Source organism: Lepisosteus oculatus, chromosome 26 (genome assembly GCF_040954835.1).
Source record: "Lepisosteus oculatus isolate fLepOcu1 chromosome 26, fLepOcu1.hap2, whole genome shotgun sequence".
Lineage (NCBI taxonomy): Eukaryota > Metazoa > Chordata > Actinopteri > Semionotiformes > Lepisosteidae > Lepisosteus > Lepisosteus oculatus.
This window is the reverse complement of record NC_090721.1, coordinates 4,009,123-4,030,096: the sequence shown is the minus strand read 5'-3', so window position 1 is coordinate 4,030,096 and position 20,974 is coordinate 4,009,123. Positions and strand designations below refer to the sequence as shown.

Sequence of the window (20,974 nt, the reverse complement as noted above, 5' to 3'; positions counted from 1 at the left end):
GAATTAGCCTTGAATGGCACAGTAGTTTAAGGGAAAAGTGGAATTAATTTGTGTTGACTTGACTTTCCAGTTTAAGAGAGTAAGCTTCTGAACAGAACCATTCAGCACAGGTGCTAGAGAATATTGAGAATATTAAGTGCTATGAAATATTCTGGCAGTTTTCCTGTTGTTGGAACCACATGACCTGAAGTGTTAGAACAAAGGCATTTCTATGATACTGTTAGAATAATCATGCTTTGAAGTTGAAGTGCTGGAAACCGTCTGAATTCATGTTAGCTTAGGGCATCTTGTATTGGAATTTCACTGAACATAGGATGGAGAACCAGGACAAATCCCTTCACCACACCCAACTAAGTATTAAGGCAGGTAACCTGCAGTCCTTTCCCAGCGTTTTCCAAATCCTTTCTCTTTCACATCCCCCCCCGGCAGCAGCATCCTGGCACATTCCACCTACTTGAATTTGTGGGGGGGAAATGCCTTATCCTGATGGCCAAACTGTTCTTCGCACTCATGTGTCTCTCAGATTGCTCACCCGACTAAACTACTTTTTGGTTTGGCTCAAGTTAAGTCACATTTATAGCACTAGCTATAGTTTCTTTGCCCTAAAGGAGCATTTTTCATAAATCCATACTGACAGAGCTGTAAGACATAGCCTTGGGCTCGATGACCATCATAAATGTGTATTTTAAGGATCATTGCATGGCAGCTTTGCACATTCTGTATGCACACGTTTATCTGCCTACATCAAAGACATGAAAGCTCTGAAAGGAAACCACTATCTGCTATAGCGTAATAATGGTCTGGTATTGAAAGCACTAAAAAGACTCATGACCCCAAGGGACTCCATCCCAGTCACTGGGTGGAAAGGATTTCCTGTAAAGACTCAAGGAAAAACATAGAAGAACTGCACCACAGAAGTCAAATCACACCACATCTACACCCCTTAAAAACAATTTATACACAGAAGATTCTAAATTAGAGGAGAGTGAATATATTGATTAAATTAAATTCAAATGGAAACTTTGTTTTTAAAGGGAGCTACTTGTAAAAAGAAACCAGAGGGTATCGGCTTCAACAATATGCATGTCTAGCTTGTTCCAGACTCTCACTACCCTCTGTATAACTGAAAAGTCTCTTGTTTTCACTCTTAAATTCTTTTCTCCCCATAGTGTTCTGTTGCATTATCTCATTTGTGTTTCACTGTTAATTTTGAACAAATCTGATGCTTTGACTTTGTCAGGGCCTTTGAGGATTTTGAATGCCTATATCTGGTCAATTCGTAATCTTGTCTGTTCAAGATTCATAAGGCTCAATTCCTTTAATCGATCAGTGCAGGATATTCACTTAAACCCCAAAATGTAAAAGAGTGCTCTTCTCTGGTCTGATTCCAGAGAAGCAATATCATTTTTTGTAAAGAGATAATCACAATTGAACACAATGTCCTAAATGAGGTCTTACTCATACTATTTTTACATAACATCCATTGATTTCATTTCTACACTTGGCCATATAACCAAACTTTGCTTTTGTTCTCCTTCCACACATTGCCACAACAAAATAAAAATGATGAGTCAACATAATCTCCTACATTTTAATTTCAAAGAGGACTCTCCTATAGTTTATATGTAGGAACAAGTACAATATTATTTAAAAAATGAATGATTAGATATTTTTTTAAATCTGTCCCTCTGGTATGAGTTAGTACAAAAAATTGAGTGTCATTAGTAAGAAAATGGCTTTTTTACTCAGTGGCTTTAACAGAACCAACAGAAAGACGAAGAGGGACTTGTGATTACTGGTATGTGGGAAAGAGGAGCAGAACAACCTCAGACTAGATCCACACAAAAGAAGTATTATTGCTTGTTGTCAAAATAACTTTGTCACAACGTGTTTGCGATGCTAGTTCATAAACCACAGCAAATTTCTACCACTTCTTTAAACCCAGTCACATGCATGACATAACACTGCCACAAAAAGGCAAAGCAGAAAAAGGTTTTGGGAAGATTTCTGGAGACATCATTGGAGGGCAAACAGAACGATATGATAGACGGCAGAATGGTTTCTGTTTACCAGGAGAGAAAGATTTAATTGTGACAGGCTATCAAAGACGATCCAGGTTTAGGTAAGCTTACACTTTTGCATGAATCTGATTAGCATATTGCGAGCACCTCTGCTGTTTTTATAGCCTTGAGAATTTGTATCTAAAGCTCTTAGGATTCTGGTAATTCATCTTAGGCAACTCATATGATCATTCTACAAAATATTTGTCTCTGTTAAGGTAACGTGAGGACCTTGAGTCTTTGATTGACACTGAAAGTTCTCAAAAACAAGTAGATTTGCTTTTTTTTATTAATATATGAATATCTACATTGTCTTGTGTCTTTTTCTAAAATGTTCTAGTGGCAGGAAAATATTTTAGAGTGACGTCTCACAAAAGAAGTCTAAAATCTACTGTAAGGACTGTGTGTCCTGAAACAACACACTGTTTCGGTCAATAGCTACTGTAAATTACATCTGGACTCCAAGAGCTATGTGCGTATAATTGGAGGCAAGAATATACATACAATTTTTGATACAGTGATTCATTTTGACCGAAAGACATTCAATAAGGACCAGGTTAGAAAAAACGGAGATCTTGGAAAACGTTAGAAAGAAAGGAGACAGACGCAGGGGCCATTCCAGGCGTGTGAAGAAATGCAGGAAAGAGCAGGAATCTGAAACACAGAGAAACCAATCCAACAGGCTCAAAATGCGTAGGAGGGATCCAGACATCCAGCATAATGCACAGCATCTTCTCTATAATCGTCATCATGGAAGGAGAGCAGTATATTTCCCGATTATGCTGTGGTGACACAACCTTTATCTAGAGAATTGTTCTAACTGTACTAACATGTCAAGGATGGATGACGGAAATCTGGGAGGTGATTCTGGGGGGGATGTGGAGAATGCAGAAATCTGTAACTGAATAGAAAGACGTGGAAAGTCAAGAACTGAAAACTGGGGGAAGGTATTGACCAAGTCTAATTTCGGACTCCTGTCTAGAGTAAGAGTCATCCTGAGAAGGGACAGAGACAGAAGGGTCAGTGCAATCGTGGTCAGTCGAGTTGAAGCAGGGATCTATGGAGAGACCTCTGATCCTTAAAATGGCTATGTACTGAATACGTGTCCTGCAGGTATCTTTTCACATCTATACTCAACAAAGCATGCCATTCATAATAATAATAATAATAATAATAATTATAATAATTGCTTACACTTATATAGCGCTTTTCTGGACACTCCACACAGAGCTCTTTACAGGTAATGGGGACTCCCCTCCACCACCACCAGTGTGCAGCCCCACCTGGATGATGCGACGGCAGCCATAGTGCGCCAGAACGCTCACCACACATCAGCTATCAGTGGGGAGGAGAGCAGAGTAATGTAGCCAATTCATAGGCTCAAAGGCCAAAACGATCTCCTTCTGACTTGTGAAAATGTTTCAAGAAGACAACTATGAGTTTCCAGTCTGAGCTTCCCACTCAATTTTTCAGCTTGCGAAGATAAAACTCTTGAAGAAGTACTTTTAATCGGAAGGGGGAAAGCACATTGCTCAGATCCTGAAATTATAGTAGTCATGCCCAGGACTCCAGCAAAGTGCTCCAACATCCTCCAGGGACAACTAAGTTACCTCCTCCTCTCTCCCCCATTCAATTACAGTACATCAGTCTTTGCTTTCCAGGCTGACTATCTCCCGCATCCTGGTAATATGGTACAGTGCAGCAAAATGCACAGCATCTTCTCCATAATCGTCATAATGGGAGGGGAGTATTATATTTCCTGACTAAGCTGTGGTCACAACCTTTATTTAGAGAATTGTTCTAACTGTACTAACATTTCAAGGATGGATGGGCTTTAAAAAAAAGGTTTGGGACCACCACATATTTCTGGACACTGCACCAGGAGATGTAAGTAATGATTACTTGTGATATTAAACGCATGCCAAAAGTAATACAGAGCCTCCTACTTCTGCAACCAGATGCTTTTAGCTAACGAGACAGTGCTGCTTTGAAATGGCCATTTGTCTGGTGCTGAAAAGGCTCTTGTACCTTTCATGAAACATTCTGTCAAAGTCTGTAGTTTATCATCCTGACTAGTGCATGCTGGATTTAAGTGTACCTCTCTGGTATCAATCTTGTCTTTAATGGAGAATGTTGAAATGGGCCAATTCAAATAAATATGATAACTTTTCTAGGAGTACAACACTGCAGGCAACATTTACTGTTAGATCTAAGGTGCAGGAGATAAAACTGAAATTTCAATACAACTAATTCATTTATTTTTCAATATAGCTGATGCTATACAACATTAATGATAGTCTTAGCATTAATATTTTATGTTACAAGTTGCATACAAAGCCATTAAAACATGACACATCTTTGCTGAATTGTTCAGGTATTTACAAATAAACAAAATGAAGCTTTTGCTACAAATACTTATTTTAGATTTTTATGCCAATGACTTGGTAATGGCATTGTCACATTGATCTTAATTTTGTAATAATTAAAATTGCATTTTAGAAGTGCTTTGAAAAACTCTCAAAGCCTTTTCACATTTATAGTGAATTACTTTTTCTATTCTCAATTAACTTTTTTCATTCATTTCTAGTTCTGATTTAGTTTACTTTCGTTCCCCATATTTAGCCCCCAGGGAGTTAAAGCAGTGCTGCGTTAAAAAATACTACTTCTTCTCTACTTCTACTCTACGTCTTCATACAGCACACAAACAGAATCCACAGCAGTAAACTAGGTTAAAATGTGGTGGGTTAAACAATTACATGTATGTCCCTACAGACTTCATAGTTAACATTATTATGGGTGCGGGCGTGGTTAGCAATACTGCTCATGGGTTTTTTTTTTGCCTCCTTTGAAGAGAAAACCAGCAGAGGCTTTAATGTGGTTATAGATACAAAGCAACACTAATGGTAGTCTCACAGAAGGCTTGCAATGTGACTCTTGTGGATCACACAGCCCCCTAGTATCAAAGGGAATTCACACACTATGGGAAATGATATGAAACAAATTATATAGAAAGTGAACAAATTAGGAACCCAAATGCCTTGCATGTACAAATATGGCCAATGTGGAACTGTAGGAGGTTTCGTTTGTGTTTGGCCCCATTTAAGGAGAAGTGTCTTTTATTAATAGTAATTGCTGACATATGTAAAATTCACCTTGTCGACTGCATAGTACAAGTCTGGTCTAATGAAAGTGCACTGAATTGTTGGTTGTTTCATCTCTTATCACAGGTTGAAATATCTCTTCCAGAAGGTGTTGCCATTGCTAAATCTCATTACACCACAAGAGATAACATTCCAGCAAAATCTTAGCATTAATAATTTAGAATAATTTCAAACAATAGTTTACAGTCTATATACCACCAATTTCACTCATTCTATTGTCTCCTTGCAGCTGAAATGCCTGAAGATTTTTGTTATCTTTCCTGGAGGCAATTGGATAAATCTTTCACGCTCTAAAATAAGCAACAGTCGATCACACAGATAGGATAGGATTCCCACAGCCCTCAGTCAAATTAAAATCTTAGTTTTTTGGTGTCTTATCTTTTAATGCCACTACACAACATTCCCCTCAGCTCTCTTGGTATCCTTATCAGGTTAAAATAACAGAATTAACTTTATTCTCATTTGGCTTGATGATGTAAGAACACTGCCATGAAAACCAGAAGTATAGCCGGTCAAGTCATAGGATGCCCTTCAGCGACTTCCCTCTTGCCCCAACACCATGTGATGATCTCAGCTGGCAGAATGGCACACTTTCAGGTTTCCTTCTGAGTCATGTGCAGCCCCTTGTTGTTTTGCGTTCCTTCATTACTGTGAACTAATCAAACACTGGCAGCACGCACGCAGTACTGTACCATTATCACAGAACCCCAGCCCCTGGTGTCAGCTGGAAAATCCACAGTGATTCACGGCAGGGGTTGTCCTGTCCTTTAACAAAGCCACTTCACATCCCACAAATCCCCACTGCCTCTAAATGTTCGGTCTGTCTCTTGGGATGAAACATTTCTACATATTTGAAGACGTTCAAGTACAGTAGGGAGCTGCGTCAGCATGCGTAGGCTGCAAAAGAAAAGGTAAAGGTTTATTCCACGCCAAAAGGAAAGGAAAAGAAATACAATATTTTGGCCGTGGAGCCTTCTTCACACACCTGAAGAAGGTTCCACAGCCGAAATGTTGTGTTTCTTTCTTTACCTTTCAGCGTAGAATAAACCTTTACCTGTTCCTTTAAAATATTTGTTCCTAGAGAAGCTATTTAGTTCCCAGGGACTTTAAATGGAATATATATAGATATGGAATTCTAACATAAACAAAGTATTTATTACACACTGATAAAGCCACATATATCTTGCCCTCTAAGTAAATCTTGGACAAAGACAAGTTTCCCAGCCTGTTCCATTCTCAACCTGTGGTTCTGTTATTGAGATGTTTACTTACAAAGATGGCATGATGTCACTGTTGCACAAAGATCATTGATGGGATAATTCAGAAACTGCAAACACAATAAATAGGTTTACAATGATTCAGAGCACTGACAGATAATGACTGATGTATTACAGATATCCCTGGTAATTCCATTCACATGCTGATGAGATTATTGTAAGGTTTTATGGATTTTAGAAACAATGAATACAGTTGTGGAGGTTATAGTGATTTGAAAATATGGAGATGACTGTAGGATGCAGGAGTTATCAGAAACGTCGTAAATAGCAGCTTTGTTGGAATGTTGCATAAAGTATCACAAGACTAAATGTTTCAGTGTTTCATTTAACCAGACGTGGAGGTTAAATGTCTCGGAGCATAATCTGTTAAGGGAGCATTTTAGCAGAACAATGTGTCATGTCATTATCTACCACTATATACAAATGGTTATCTGGGCAGAGCTCCTCTACAGCTGTGGTTTGTTCTGATGGCTGGTACCAGGTTCCATTATTTGTTCCATGGGTTGTTGTCATGCAATAAACACACTTAGTCATGTTCTATATTAATTAAGAATGTAATTCTAAAGCTTAGAGACATACAGCATTCATCCATCCAATTTCAGTTACTGCTTCGTTCAATACAGCCAGGGACTAAAACAGCAGACAACAGGCACAAGGCAGGACACACCCTGGATGGGATTCCAGTCCATCATGTGCAAACTTCACCCAGAAGGTACCATAATCCAGAATTGAATCTAAGTCCCAGGAACTTTGTTATTTTGAAGCAGTGGTACTAACAGCTATGCATTAATGCTGTGTACACACGCAGCATTCAGTTAATTAATATTTGCTTATACTGTATATCGCAAACAAAAGAGCACTTGTCTTGTTAAATTTAAAAGACACCAGTCCACCCTCACACAGCTCAGTTAAAGCAAAGCATAGCATAGAGAAAACCAAGTGGAAAAGTAGAAAATGTTTATTTTACTTTGCCTAATCTTTGCTGTTTATTGCTTTGGTGTGGATCAGCACAGAAACCTGATTTTAACACAATCAAGACAGCAGTGCTGTGCACAGACTTGTGGGTAACGGATATCATCCTTCAAATCCCCAGCCTAGAGTTCTGAAGGGCAACCATGAGCAGGTTCTGCACCCCGGAGGAGGACAAGTCAGAATCCACAGAGGAGACCATACTTAGTCTGGAAACCGACGACACCCAGAGCGAAGATGGACGCTCACAGACTTCCAAAGGCAAGAAGGGTCTGCTGTCCTCTGCTTTCGGCATCATTGGGTCAGCGGAGAACAGAGTGCCCATGGACACAGGCTACCAAGAAGACATCACAGAGCCAAAGCCCAAAGTCAAATTCAACTTAAATTTTGACAAGTAAGTTGTTTCATACATTCTTGGGTGTTCAGCTGTTGCTGTATTAGTAATCACAGACTGTTTGATTCAATTTTCAACCAGCTGCCATAGTGAAGACAGAGTTCTGAGAGAAATGGACACAGTCAAACAGGCAACGTGCTGGTAGTGATACAGCGTTACCTTGTCAAATAAATTGTTCAATTGTAGATGCCTTGCATGTTTTTAGTAGAACTGATTTCTCCCTTTTCACAATGACAGACATTCCTGATTGAATCACAGGACTTATGTACAAGAGTGCTGGGCTGTAGGCCTACCAGCCCCTTTCTGACGGTTTACTTGTGTTCCTGGGAGCGGGGATCCACTGTCCCTTGGTTGTTGGGCGGAAGCAGCTCCAGTACGCTCTGCTGAAGCAGTGAGCGGCCTGTGGCTTTCTTGTCTTGGACCTGAAGGAAGGTACGCGGAGAGGCCGAGGGAGAGGGCAAGAGGCAGACCCCAGCCGGGAAATTTGACATGAAAAAGCTGTTTGAGGCCGTGGCCAGCGGAGAAGTCAAGCAGTTGGATGGTTTAGAAGAGTACCTGCGCCAGACCATGAAACGTCTCACAAATTCAGAGTTTAAAGGTAAGAGTGGGGATGTGAGATTCACGCCACACTACACACTTCTAAGTCCTTTCTTGATAGGGTCAAGCCCTGATATATTGAGCTGGAATAAAGTCAAGGAAACCTCTGATGGGTCTTGATTATAGCTGAATTCAGTGCTCATGAGTCATGCTGGGACAGATTGAGGTAGCTAGATTACACCACAGAGATCCTGCTGGAGTAATCTTAAAGTACCCTTGGAAGCCATAATTTCCTGATGCGTTATATACCAACCAATCAATATTCCTTGTGGCTTTTTTGGAAAGGTGCCTTTTTTATTATATGAGAATCTGCCCAAGTTTCAGCAATAATTGCAAAGAGACCCGTTAGGCAAATCTGTCAGGCTCAGAGAAACAAACTGACACTAAATGAATGGAGTGAACATCCCTAATGGATCTCACTTTTCACCGATGTTTGACACCAGGCTAATGTATTGGTTGGTATGTTAACATATATTTCATTAAAGATGCTTGGAAGCAGAGAGAAATAAAATAGACCTACTAACATGAACGCAAACAACCTATTATCCGAGATCTAGCCTTTTGTACCGCACTTCATAGTTGTTTAACCTTATACAAAGGTTATAAAGGTAAGCTTCTGTAACCTTCATTTACTAAAATTTTCCATGCACTTAGATTCCATCTGGAGATTCGAGTCAAGAGCAACTGATCTGAAATGACTCACCTGTCGCGGGTGCTTCATTGCAGTTTTTTTTTTCTTCTGCTCAATGCCTTTCAGACCCATCCAATGGTAAAACCGCCTTACTGAAAGGTCTCCTGAACCTGAAAGAGGGACATAACGACACCATTATGGTGCTTCTTAACATTGCGGAAAAAACGGGCAACTTAGAGGATTTCATTAACGCAGCATATACAGATAGTTATTACAAAGGTAAGATAAACTCTTCTTTTTTCTTTCGCAGGAGACGTACAAGAGATGTACAGTGACTTACAAAAGTAATCAACCCCCCCCCCATTCAGCGGCCTCCCATTTTGTAGAATTAAAAATGACATGCACCCATCTTTATCAAGTGAAGGTTTTAGCTTGAAACGGCAGTGTTCAAAGTTGTACTCTTTCTGTGGGAGAATTTTAAACGACAGCCAAACCTTCCAAGAAAAATAACAAATAAAAACAATTTGTTGATTGCTTTAACTGTGGGGATTGGTAAGAGAATTCTCAATTTAGTGGGGAATATCGTGCTGACAGTGTATTGAGTCATATATGTGCGTGCGTGTGTGTCTGTGCACTCACAGGTCAGTCCGCCCTTCACATCGCCATCGAGAGGAGAAGCATGCACTTTGTCAAATGTCTCATACAAAAGGGAGCAAACGTGCACGCCAGGGCCTGTGGGAAATTCTTCCAGCTCAACAGAGGGTCTGGCTTCTATTTTGGTAAGCGGTATTAACACAGCAGGCGGAGGCTGTCAAAACCGAGCCCCTTCACCTTTTATTCCAGCCCTCAGCTGTAGTTATTAGTAGAACGGAGAGCCTGATCTGTCGCTACCATTACTTTTATACTTCCTACTGTAAAGAAATGCTCAAAAAGCTTGGCTGTCTGGGGACCACCAATGCATTTTCAACCAAAAGAGGGAAGGTTTTTTCTTTACCTTAATTCCTGTGCTAAATTTCTCCCTGTATTTAATTGTCTGACCCCTGTATATTTATTAGTATGTATTCTATTGCTTATTTTTCCTTCTGCATGTAAATGTACAGTATTTGTTATATAATGTATGAGGGATTGGGACCTGTTTTAGTGAGTGCCTGTATGTTGCTGTGATTCAGTCAGTACAGAGGGTTTCGGTTCAGGTGTCACAGTTAAGAAGTGAACCCCCATTAACCCCTCTGTGAATGTGGCCCAGGGGAGCTGCCCCTGTCCCTGGCAGCCTGCACCAACCAGCTGGAGGTAGTGGCGTTCCTCATGGAGAACCCCTACCAGAGTGTGAAAGTCACGGAGAGCGACTCCATGGGCAACACGGTCCTGCACGCCCTGGTGGTGGTGGCCGACGACACGCCCGAGAGCACCAGGTTCGTCACCAAGATGTACGACGAGATCCTGATGAGGGCGGCCAAGCTGCACCCCAAGGTCAAACTGGAGGACGTCACCAATAACCAGGGACTGACCCCGCTGAAGCTGGCAGCCAGGACTGGCAAACTCGGAGTAGGTTCTCTGCGATGCAAAGTTCATGCACAGTAGCTGCTGCTGTTGCACTATGCTGCTGCCAACCTGCATTATATCGCATTACCTCTTTCAGTGCATTTACTGCACACACCTCTGACATATCACGTGTCAGTGATCTGTAATGCTTTCCTGGTAAATGTACTGTCCTGGGCCACTTGGGTGGAGTGGTGGCTCTGTGGCTAAGGATCTGCGCTTGTGGCTGGGAGGTTGCCGGTTCAAATCCCGCAGCCGGCAGAGGAATCCTACTCCGTTGGGGCCCTGAGCAAGGCCCTTAACCCCAACTGCTCCAGGGGTGCTGTACAATGGCTGACCCTGCGCTCTGACCCCAAGCTTCTCTCCGTGTCTGTGTCTGATGGAGAGCAAGCTGGGGTATGCAAAAAGACGAATTCCTAATGCAAGAAATTCTATAGGGCTAATAAAGCGATGTTATGTTATGTTGTAAGTGTCTGCAGAGATAGTAACCCCTGTGACTCGGTGTGACACTGCAGGTGTAGCCCAGCAGAGCCCTAACTCAGTGTCGCCTCCACTTCTGCTCTTCCAGCTGTTCAAACACATAGTGCGGCGGGAGATCAAGGACAGCGAGTGCAGGCATCTCTCTCGGAAGTTCACAGAGTGGGCGTACGGGCCGGTGCATTCCTCCCTCTACGACCTGGCGTCCCTGGACTCCTACGAGCCGAACTCGGTGCTGCAGATCATCGTCTACGGCAGCGAGATCCCAGTAAGTCGGCACAACGAGACCCCTCAAGATCAAAATAATACATTTCCGAATCCTGGATGCGGGCCTTACAGGCCTATTTTTCTGAATGTGGCCAGTCTTGAAATGTGCATCATGTCAAAGTCCATCCCTGTGTAGGGAAATTCTAATACCTGTGTACTGATGAGGACGCTCTCTCGGGGTGGAGTGGAGATCATGGATGAGTTAAAGGATGGACACGGTTGCCCATTTTGATCGCACAAAAGCTAATTGGGAATCAACATGCAGACTGGGTAATGCCAAGGGTACAATAGTGAGACAGAGAACCTTTTACAGGTGCAGCCCAGAAAGAATTACGACAATGGCAAAATATGTGATACAGTTCTACACTAGTCTCTTGCAATTTAACTGACGTGCTTGTATAATCAACGTCCCTGTTGGCTTTTTCTTTCTTGCAGAACCGCCATGAGCTGCTACAAGTTGAGCCTCTCAATAAGCTGCTCCAGGAGAAGTGGGACAGATTTGCAAGCAAGATGTTTTTCTTCAATTTCTTCGTCTACGTGATCTACTTGTCCATTTTTACCACCGTCGCCTACTTCAGACTTGAAGGAAAGGTGCGATCTCTTTTTCTTAGAAAAGTGCAAATCGAAAGAGCAAAAATTTGAATGCATGGAGTTGCAAGATTTCTTAATTGAACTGCTTAATACCTTTAAACAGTCATCGACACTGATTATAAAAAGCTTTTTTGTGTCTGAAGGTTTTTCCTGAATTAATCCGTATTTTCTTGGAAATGCAGCCACCCTTCCCACTGGAACATTCAACTAAAGGATACCTCCGCCTGACTGGGCAGCTCATCGGGGTTTCAGGAGCAATTTACTTCTTCTATAACGGGGTATGTATCCCGGTCTGCTTCCCTGACCATGCCTGATTTCTAATTCCCTTAAATCTCTTGTCATCAAAATATGATTCCACTCAAATCCCTGAACGTTTTGGAAAATCTTACTTAAAACAACTTAAACTAAGTAATACTGACATTTTTGCTGATGTGCAATGTTAATTTTAAGAGACTTTGATAAGGGGCAAAAATAAACCTGTCCGATTCTGTCCCTTTGCTAGGACCAAGACTTATGCCCAAGAGCAGAAGCAATGCTGTTGAATACATTTGTGTTCCTAAAAAGAAAAGCAAGTTATTATGGATGTAATGAAAGATGAGAAGACTTATTCTATCCTTCACTTTAGATACATCCTAATGAACCTGTCTCCCATTTTCAGATTGTGGACTTTAAACGAAAGCGACCAAAACTAGAGTCTCTGCTGATAGATGGATACTGCGAAATCCTTTTGTAAGTTCCCCCTGACGTGCCTTTGTGTTTTTTTTCTGAATAGCACTAAGTCGGGGGTCTCTAGGGGTCCAGTCAGTCCAGGGGTCTCCAGCCCTGGTCCTAGGGAGCCCCAGTCCAGTCAGCCCAGAGTACTGACTTCTTGAGTACTTAGATTTCAAATCACTTTCATTGATCACATTGAAATCGGTCCATAGCTTTAGAAATTGGTGCTGGAGATTGGTGACTGGGAGCTCTCCAGGAGCAGGGCTGGACCTTTTCGGTAAGAACAGCTGGCGATCTGAAAAATAAAGATATATAATTTGTCAATGTAAGCACATTCTTTTCTTTATTTTAAAGTAACCGAGTCAACGAACCCAGCCCCAGATGAGGTATTAAGAGATGTGGGGTACATGAGACAAGACGTTTGTCTTTAGTTCCTACAGAATGGCACTAATGTGTCTCCTGTGTCCTCAGCTTTCTCCAGGCTGTCTTCTTCCTGACGTCCTCGGTGTTGTACACTTGTGGCAGGCAGGAGTATGTGGCCTTCCTGGTGATCTCTCTGGCCCTCGGTTGGGTCAATCTGCTCTACTTCTCCAGAGGATTCCAACACCTGGGCATCTACAGCGTCATGATACAGAAGGTCCGGTGAAAAGAAACAACTATATACATTAATCGCATCTTTTTATGACACAAAAGACACACAGTATCTGGGCAGAGAGACTCGAGAGGTCGCTAGGAATTATAGGTGTTAGATGAAAGCCTTAGCAACTGTTTCCAAAGTGCCTTTTTTTAAACCAGAGAGGAGGTCATCAAAAACCTCGACCAGCAGGTGGGGCTCGACCTCAGAGACTTTGAGATCGGTCTCGTTTGAGCAAAGTGGTGACCCCTGTCCCAGCATAGCAAGGACAAACGAGAGGAGGGAGCAACACGCTTTCAAAGGACTCCAGAGACTGTGTAGACGTGAGACTGCTGTCTTCGTGCCCCTCGGCAGCCTGTACTTGAGATACAACAATCAATAACAAGAAATTGAACATCCATGTACTGGATATATATTAAAATGTACTTCAGCGGCTTTTTTTCTTTCCTATATAGATGATACTGGGAGACATTTTACGCTTCCTCTTCGTCTACATCGTCTTCCTCTTCGGGTTTTCTGCAGGTACTGGTCTTCCTCTTGGCATAGCCTGCCCGACCTTCAGGGGCCAGGCATTTATAATCAATTCCCGATAGATGCCCCACTTCCAGTCGCCCCCAGTTAATACAGGTCTTGCCTTAATAGCATTAGTGCCACTCCTTATGGGCTCATAGGATTACTGGGAAAGGCTACATGGGCTTTTATGATGCTTGTCTGGGAGATAGTGGCTTATCCCGTCAAGGTGCTGCTTGTTACTACAGTATACAATCTGCTCAGATTTCCTTCTGTTTTTCCACAGGCCAGTAAGTTGTTGGCTGTTCACCCACCAGACGACCCTAACTTTGATATAGTCAGAGCCCTCACTCTTAGGGCTTTATTCTAAGGACCTGATTCCAAAACCATTTAAGTGTTCAGTAATGGGTAAAGGGTACACAGTGTGTGTAAGTTATACAAGAGGTTTGAACAGGGAGCTGTGTCAATGTGTGTTGGCAGCAAGGGTATAAGCAGAGGTTAATCCAAAGCTGAAAAATTAAAAAAAAACAGTCGTGGAGTTTTATTCAGTTGTCTTCTTTCTACTTTTCAGCTTGCAATTAATTCTTACTTGTTGCTATATGCGTTACGTGACCTTATAGCCAATGCTTTTAAATTTCTTCACTGAAATCTTTATCCTAATAGACGTGTGTATCTGAAGCAAAGATCATGAAACCTATTTTTTTTAAATGCAGGAACACATGAATTTAAGCAAAAAAAAAGAGAGTTGCGGTTATTTCAACTTCCCCCCCGTAATCCGCACGTAATCAGTGCAAAACCAGAAAAGAAACGGTTAGAAACCGTTAAAAGATGCCGGTTGTAACTTTTGATAGAAGAGTTTGTGATTGAGAAATGAGGCAGGCTGGTTTCCATGGCGGTGTTTAGATAGACCCACGACGGTCCTGACTTGCGGCATTTTACCGGCAGCCATAGTGACGCTGTTAGAGGAGCAGCCTGCGCCTCCGCTCAGCGGCAACGGGACAGCGCCGAATGGCACCGGCACCGGCACCGGCACGGAACCCAACCCCACACCCGGGAACCCCGCGGACGACTGCAAGAAGCAGTCCTACAACAACTTCTACTACACCACGCTGGAGCTCTTCAAGTTCACCATCGGCATGGGCGACCTGGAGTTCACCGAGCAGTACAGGTTCAAGAAGGTCTTCTACTTCCTGCTCATCTCCTACATCATCCTGACCTACATCCTGCTGCTCAACATGCTCATCGCGCTGATGAGCGAGACGGTGGAGCGGATCTCCCGAGACAGCAAGAGCATCTGGAAGCTGCAGGTAACGAGCCGGCCACATCTCTCTTTGAGAGGCAGGCTGACGTGTGCTTTAGCTGCATGCAAATGTCGCTTGAAAACGAGCCGCTTAATAATAATAACAACGACAACAATAATAATTCCTTACACTTACATAGAGCTTTTCCACTCAAAGCACACACGTCTGCCCTCAAGATGAGGAGATAAGGCAATGTTTCAAGAAAACAGGTAAAAAATATGAACTTGCAGCAAGACGATTAATCGTGCACTTTCCACAGTTAAAGTAAGGCTCTTTGCTTGAGAGTCCTCATTCCAGCAAGATCAAATCACCAGGCAGCACTTCCCTCTGCAAAGATTAGTGGGAGTCTGGAACAAGCTACCCACCCCTACTGTAGAAGCCAGTACCCTGTTTTCTTTAAGAAACTTTGTCAGGAAGCTTGAGAAGATCCTTGGATCTCTTAGCTGCTAGCTCCCCAGAGGGATAGGTGCACCAAAGGGCCTCCTCTCGTTTGTAAGCTTTCTCATGCACAGTGTGCACAGATATTGGCCCTGTAATGGCCCTGCTGTACCAAGGCAGTTAGAGTGCTATGATGATGAACCTGGCGGCTGTGTGGTGGCGAAGCCCCAGGTGATGCAGCGCGGTGCTGTTGTCCTCAGCGGGCCATCACCATCCTGGACCTGGAGAAAAGCCTGCCCTCCTGCCTGAGGGCCAAGCTGCGCTCCGGGGTGCCGAGGGAGCTGGGCCGCAGCCCCGGGGACGACTGCCGCAGATGTTTCAGGTAAACGCCTCCGCGTCTCCGAAACCAGCAACTGGCACTCGGGAGCCGTCCCCTCCAGGAGAGCGCGGCCCGTTCCAAAAAACACACGGGGAGGGGGGATAATCCGTCAAGAGAACAGCAACCAGATACACTGATTCATGAGGTTTAGGGAAATGTCCCACACTGGAAGTCAGAAGAAAATGCACCTTTTGAACAGAAAAGACTACCAAGGGAAGTACTTTTCCAAATTTTGAAGTATTTAAAATTCCGAAAAGCTTTGACAAAGTCAACCCAGGGGACAGTTTTCAAAACCTCGAGTGAAACATAAACCAGTAGACACCAGGAGAGACTTAAGGGGAACTGTGTTTAAAACTGAAAACAGGAGGCCCTTCTTTACACAAAGGGTGCTGGGAGAATGGAACAAGCTGCCCAGCTATGTTGTTCAATTAGCTATGAGCTTCCAAATGGCCTAGGTAGGCCTCATGGGCCCCTCTTGTTTGAAATCTTTTTATGTTATTAACACCACCACCAATAGGGACAGATGGACAGATCTTGGGGTGGAGAAGTGGCTCTGTGGCTTAGGATCTGTGCCTGTGGCTGGAGTGTTGCCAGTTCAAATCCCGCACCTGGCAAGAGGAATCCTACTCTGTTGGGCCCCTGAGCAAGGCCCTTAACCCCAGCTGCTCCAGGGGTATGCAAGCAAGGAAAATGCCATTCCAGTCATGAATGCCGTAAGTGTGCAGTAATGGACAGAGAATCTAGAGGAACATGAGAGCGAATGGGAGGTGCACCTTCACTGAACGTGAGTTGCAGTTTCTCAAGAACTGGGATAATCAAGGACTAAGGGAGTTCTCTCATGACTAATGAAGCTATGACGTTTTTTGAAGCCTTACATGAAAAACGTGCTGCATCTTTTAAAAGATAATGCGAATGTTTGGCAAACTCTCTCCTAGAAGTGCTTTAGATCTATAGTCCACTTACTGCATTTGTTGACTGCCATTCTCAAGTCAACATGTGTGGATTTGAGAAGTGGTTTGTTTCATGTTTCTGTCTGCTGCCTTAATGGTTTTAGAAAGGGGAAAAGCTGCCAGCTTTTTTGAAATGTGTGTTTGATTCTATGTAAAATATTTTGGGCTGATCTCTGGGATAGAAAGTGTCAGAATTTATTAATGCCCAATGGGAACCTGTCGTCTATTCAAATGCCAGGGTGGAAGAAGTCAACTGGAATACGTGGAATTTAAACCTGGGCATCATTAATGAGGATCCAGGGAACGAGCCTCAGGAGATCAGCACTATTACTCCTGCAGAAGCCGGGCCTCGTAGAGGTACAATGCACTTTCCCGAGCAACAGCATGTGTTTCTATAGTGCCTTACATCACACTGCCAGAGCAGGAGAAAAAAAAGCAATGCAAATAATAAAACATGAAAAGCAAAAAAGTGAAAATGATAGCTACATGAAAATCATTACATATACTGTACATATCTATAGGCTAGATTGAAGTGCAGCAAATAGCCAGCTCACATTATGGGTAGTATCTCTAAGACAACAAGAGAGATGCACTCTGAGTCTCTTTTGTTAATGCACTTGTCTAAAAACAGTGAAAATGACCAGCTGTCTGCCAGCAGCTGTTCTTTCGCCATGACCTGCTGTCTGATGTGAAGCCCCTTGTCATTCCAGCACGCAGCTGGAGGAACATTGTTCCCATCCTGCGGGACTTCAATCAGGCAAGGACGCAGCCCCTCCAGGAGGAAGAGATGAGGCCGATATCCAGCAGCCCTCACTGAGGACAGGCCACCGGGGCGATACCCACAGACGGCGGTGCCACTCGTCTCCCACTCCACGCCTGCAAACGAATTCTGCGTGCGCTCAAAGATCAGTACCCAGCTTGAGACATGCACACCTGAGTGACTTCAGCTTACTATCACAGTGTTAATTAATGGCTCCTTTATACCTCAGGGGCTATATCTAATTGCTATGTTAAAGAGTGGATTAGTACTTTTTGAATTGCCAATATCTACACTACCTTACCCTCTTACCAGAAGGGTTGGGTGTAAAGGCCTTCTCCATTGAACAGATAAATAGGGTTGGGGCAGACTACTCAAAACCTAACCAAATCTTTACCCAATTTACTCATTATCCTAATACAAATGTTAGCACAGTTTAAATACATGTTAAATTGATAACCGATAAAGAAATACTACAGTAAATCTAGGACTTTACCCTGAAAAAAAGTGAAGATAGTTTGAAGGATGAAGACTAGGGCACAGGGTCATCATCAGCCAACGTTTCAAGTGGAGAAGCAGACAGACTTGGGACGGAAAGCAGTAATATCGGAAGTGGATATCCGTGGTACCTTGTCCTGCGACTCTTTTGATCTTTTGGCCAGACATCTTCCCCTTTTTAACCCTGCGCGTATAATTCAACTCGCGTGTCGGAAACTCGCGTAAAAGCAGAGAATTTACAAATAAGTGTTCATACTGCATCGCATTATAATTTCAAGCCCATATTGTTTAACGCGCTTGGAAAAAAAAAGTCGGGATGTGGGAGAAGGAAAAAGAAAAAGGAGCTCAATTATTAAGGCAAAAACGCGGGCAAGTGTTTACTGTAATTTTGATGCTCTGCATGTAATTGAAAGTGTGATTTGTAACGTGCAATATCCTCCTATTTATCAATATTATGTTGTATTTCTGTTTTCTTGGCTTTTCTTAATGACAATATATTGTAAGATAGTTACTTTGGATTTTAGATGTTTTAATACAAATATATATTTGACAGAGGCTACGGAGGTTTAATATCACGGATACTGTACAAACGGAGTAATCGTAGGATGATCCCAGACAGGTTGCATAGCGCGGACGAACCTTACAACCAATTGCGACACGATGGATTTTGAAATCATCCGTTAGCACCTGAAAGCACAACATGAAAACGAGAATTGTTTGATTATATAAATGCACTGCAGGTTCGGACTATTCTCTGCCATAGTGGAGACGCATCACTCCTGCGCGATTCAACGGTTCTCAGTCAACTCTACCACTTCACTGCTCTGGATAGGAGTCGAAACAATGCATATGGCTCCACCTGGCGGCGCACACCAGGAACTGCATCAGTCTTCAAACGGGTGGAAACGAAACGCCTATCCTCTCCAAGAGGGACAAGCTGGGTAAATCGGTTTTAAGCCGTTACACCGCTGGATACTCGAGGGTCTTAAGTCTATTTAATAGATATGTCGTAGAGAAACCTCGCTCCCTATTAATATTTTCGTGCTATGTTTTGGCTTTAAAAAGAGTAAAGATCTACTAAAATAACCGTTAGCAAGAGGAACTCTTTTCTGACTGCCACCTGGTGCCTGAACGGGTCTATTACAACACTAATGCACAGACCATTCCGGCACTACATCTTCAGGACGGAGAGACCCGTATCTAGACGTAATTAGACGTGTCAGAAAAATACTGTCCCCCTCCCACCGAAAAAAAAGATACAAGACCTGATCCTGCTAGCTTCTCCCTTGCTTTTGCCCTGCATCATAGTTCAGATGCCTCACTTCCTCAACACATTAAAGCCTAAATAAAACTAAAAAAAGCAGTGTAATTGGTATCTATATTTAACAAGTGCTTAGTCAACAGCTTCTGGGACATCGGCTCAGATAAAAGCCAATATCCCTGCCCAAATCTTCTGCAGTCAGATGAATGGGCTTGAAAGGACTCTTATTAAAAATGATCCAATGAGATAACTTTGTCTAAGCATGGAGACTGAATAGATGCCATTTTCTTCTCCGATTCTGCCAAATGAAACAATCTAGTTAAAATGAGACAAAAAAAAGCAGCTCTTAAAAAGACTTTGCCTGCCTTTAAAAGTCAATTAGCAACAACAGGGCTGGGGGATGCGACGTTATTTTATAATTGAACTCTTCCTTTCCATTCTTCTGCGAAATGTCTCCTCAGTGTATTGTGCTTTGATATGCAATAATGCAAAATTTAATGTAAATGGTGGGAGAAGGTACACTAATACCAGGGTACAGATGAATGGAACACCTAATGTAACTTGTTCAAAGACTGGCAGTAACCAGAGAACATTTAGATAATCTGTCTGAGGGCTTTGTGCTAGAACACTTTGTAAGAATGTCAACTAAGCATTTCTATTATTTATGGCGTTTCAACTTTAATGATTTGCTGGATCAGTAATTTCACCCCATTATAGATTCTGCTTCAACATGTGAATGCCGTGAGCCCTGTAAATAAATAAAAAAAAACAGCTAAAACTCACAGCATCTCTGGCAGAATTCAGTTTGTGGAAATTTACATCCATCACATGCTGTCAAACACATTGTTTCGCACTGTATTTGCACAGAGCTGGTTGTCAAGCTAATATGATAGTTGAGCTCCTGCACTGGGTGAACATCTGGCCACCGCCTATGTATTTTCTGAAAAACCTTACTCCCCCTCTCCTCCTCATATCTCAAAGGCTTTGAGGGATTGGTGGTGGTTGGCTGATTAGGCTTCTATTTTCATGTTTCTGCTTAAGAGTTCAGTGTACAGCGATCACATTAAAAGCAAACATACCACCACTGTCAAAAACACTCCATCACGCAGCTTCGACTTTTTTTTTTACCCGAAGCCGACAGCATTTGCTCTAGTTAAAGGGTTTTCCTCTAATAACTGTACACTTACCCTCTGTCCGTATGCAGGTTTAAATACAACTCCAAGACCCATGGTTATACAAAGTTTTTGGGGAAAAAAACTGGGCTGTGGAATTTACACCTTGGCTTCAACTGGAAGACTGAAGCAATGCCACTTCGCACTGCACAACAGCCCCGAAGAACACCATAAAGAGCTGGGGTCCGGAGTTGGGAACAGATCTGAAACAATGTAGTTCAGCTGACAAAGTGCCTTGGAAGTTAAAACTCAAACAAAAAAAAACAATCCCCCTGTGGGCAGGCAACTGTGATAAGCAGGCAGGGAAGTACTGGTACATTAGCCCTTCCTGCGGCGCTGGGTCAGGCTGTTTGTGTGCTGATCCCTCCCCTGCCCCCAGGCTAGCTCTCACCAACCGGCATGCTCAACCTGGACAGCCAACTCCAAGCTAAAAAAAAAAATGAAGCACCTGCCAATTTCA

At 42.7% G+C, this 20,974-nt stretch overlaps 1 protein-coding gene across 7 annotated transcripts in view; it reads left to right on the top strand.

Moving 5' to 3' along the window:
* The window catches only part of trpv1 (transient receptor potential cation channel, subfamily V, member 1), a 30,826-nt gene that overhangs the window by 259 nt on the left and 9,593 nt on the right, over window positions 1-20,974 (top strand). Inside the window, exons 1-17 of one of the 7 annotated variants that reach the window (XM_015367546.2) lie at window positions 2,000-2,122; window positions 7,122-7,210; window positions 7,592-7,861; window positions 8,290-8,459; window positions 9,216-9,368; window positions 9,731-9,868; window positions 10,336-10,634; window positions 11,197-11,373; window positions 11,808-11,963; window positions 12,146-12,241; window positions 12,622-12,692; window positions 13,146-13,311; window positions 13,764-13,830; window positions 14,764-15,125; window positions 15,758-15,879; window positions 17,065-17,183; window positions 17,537-20,124. In XM_015367546.2, the coding sequence (XP_015223032.2) occupies window positions 7,614-7,861; window positions 8,290-8,459; window positions 9,216-9,368; window positions 9,731-9,868; window positions 10,336-10,634; window positions 11,197-11,373; window positions 11,808-11,963; window positions 12,146-12,241; window positions 12,622-12,692; window positions 13,146-13,311; window positions 13,764-13,830; window positions 14,764-15,125; window positions 15,758-15,879; window positions 17,065-17,183; window positions 17,537-17,643 (2,451 nt within the window). In that variant the 5' untranslated portion in view covers window positions 2,000-2,122; window positions 7,122-7,210; window positions 7,592-7,613 and the 3' untranslated portion in view covers window positions 17,644-20,124. Of the gene's footprint in view, window positions 1-1,999; window positions 2,123-3,841; window positions 3,948-7,121; window positions 7,211-7,591; window positions 7,862-8,289; window positions 8,460-9,215; window positions 9,369-9,730; window positions 9,869-10,335; window positions 10,635-11,196; window positions 11,374-11,807; window positions 11,964-12,145; window positions 12,242-12,621; window positions 12,693-13,145; window positions 13,312-13,763; window positions 13,831-14,763; window positions 15,126-15,757; window positions 15,880-16,393; window positions 16,590-17,064; window positions 17,184-17,536; window positions 20,125-20,974 lie in introns of those variants that run through there. The other 6 variants (XM_015367545.2, XM_015367544.2, XM_015367547.2 and 3 more) reach the window with 6 other exon arrangements.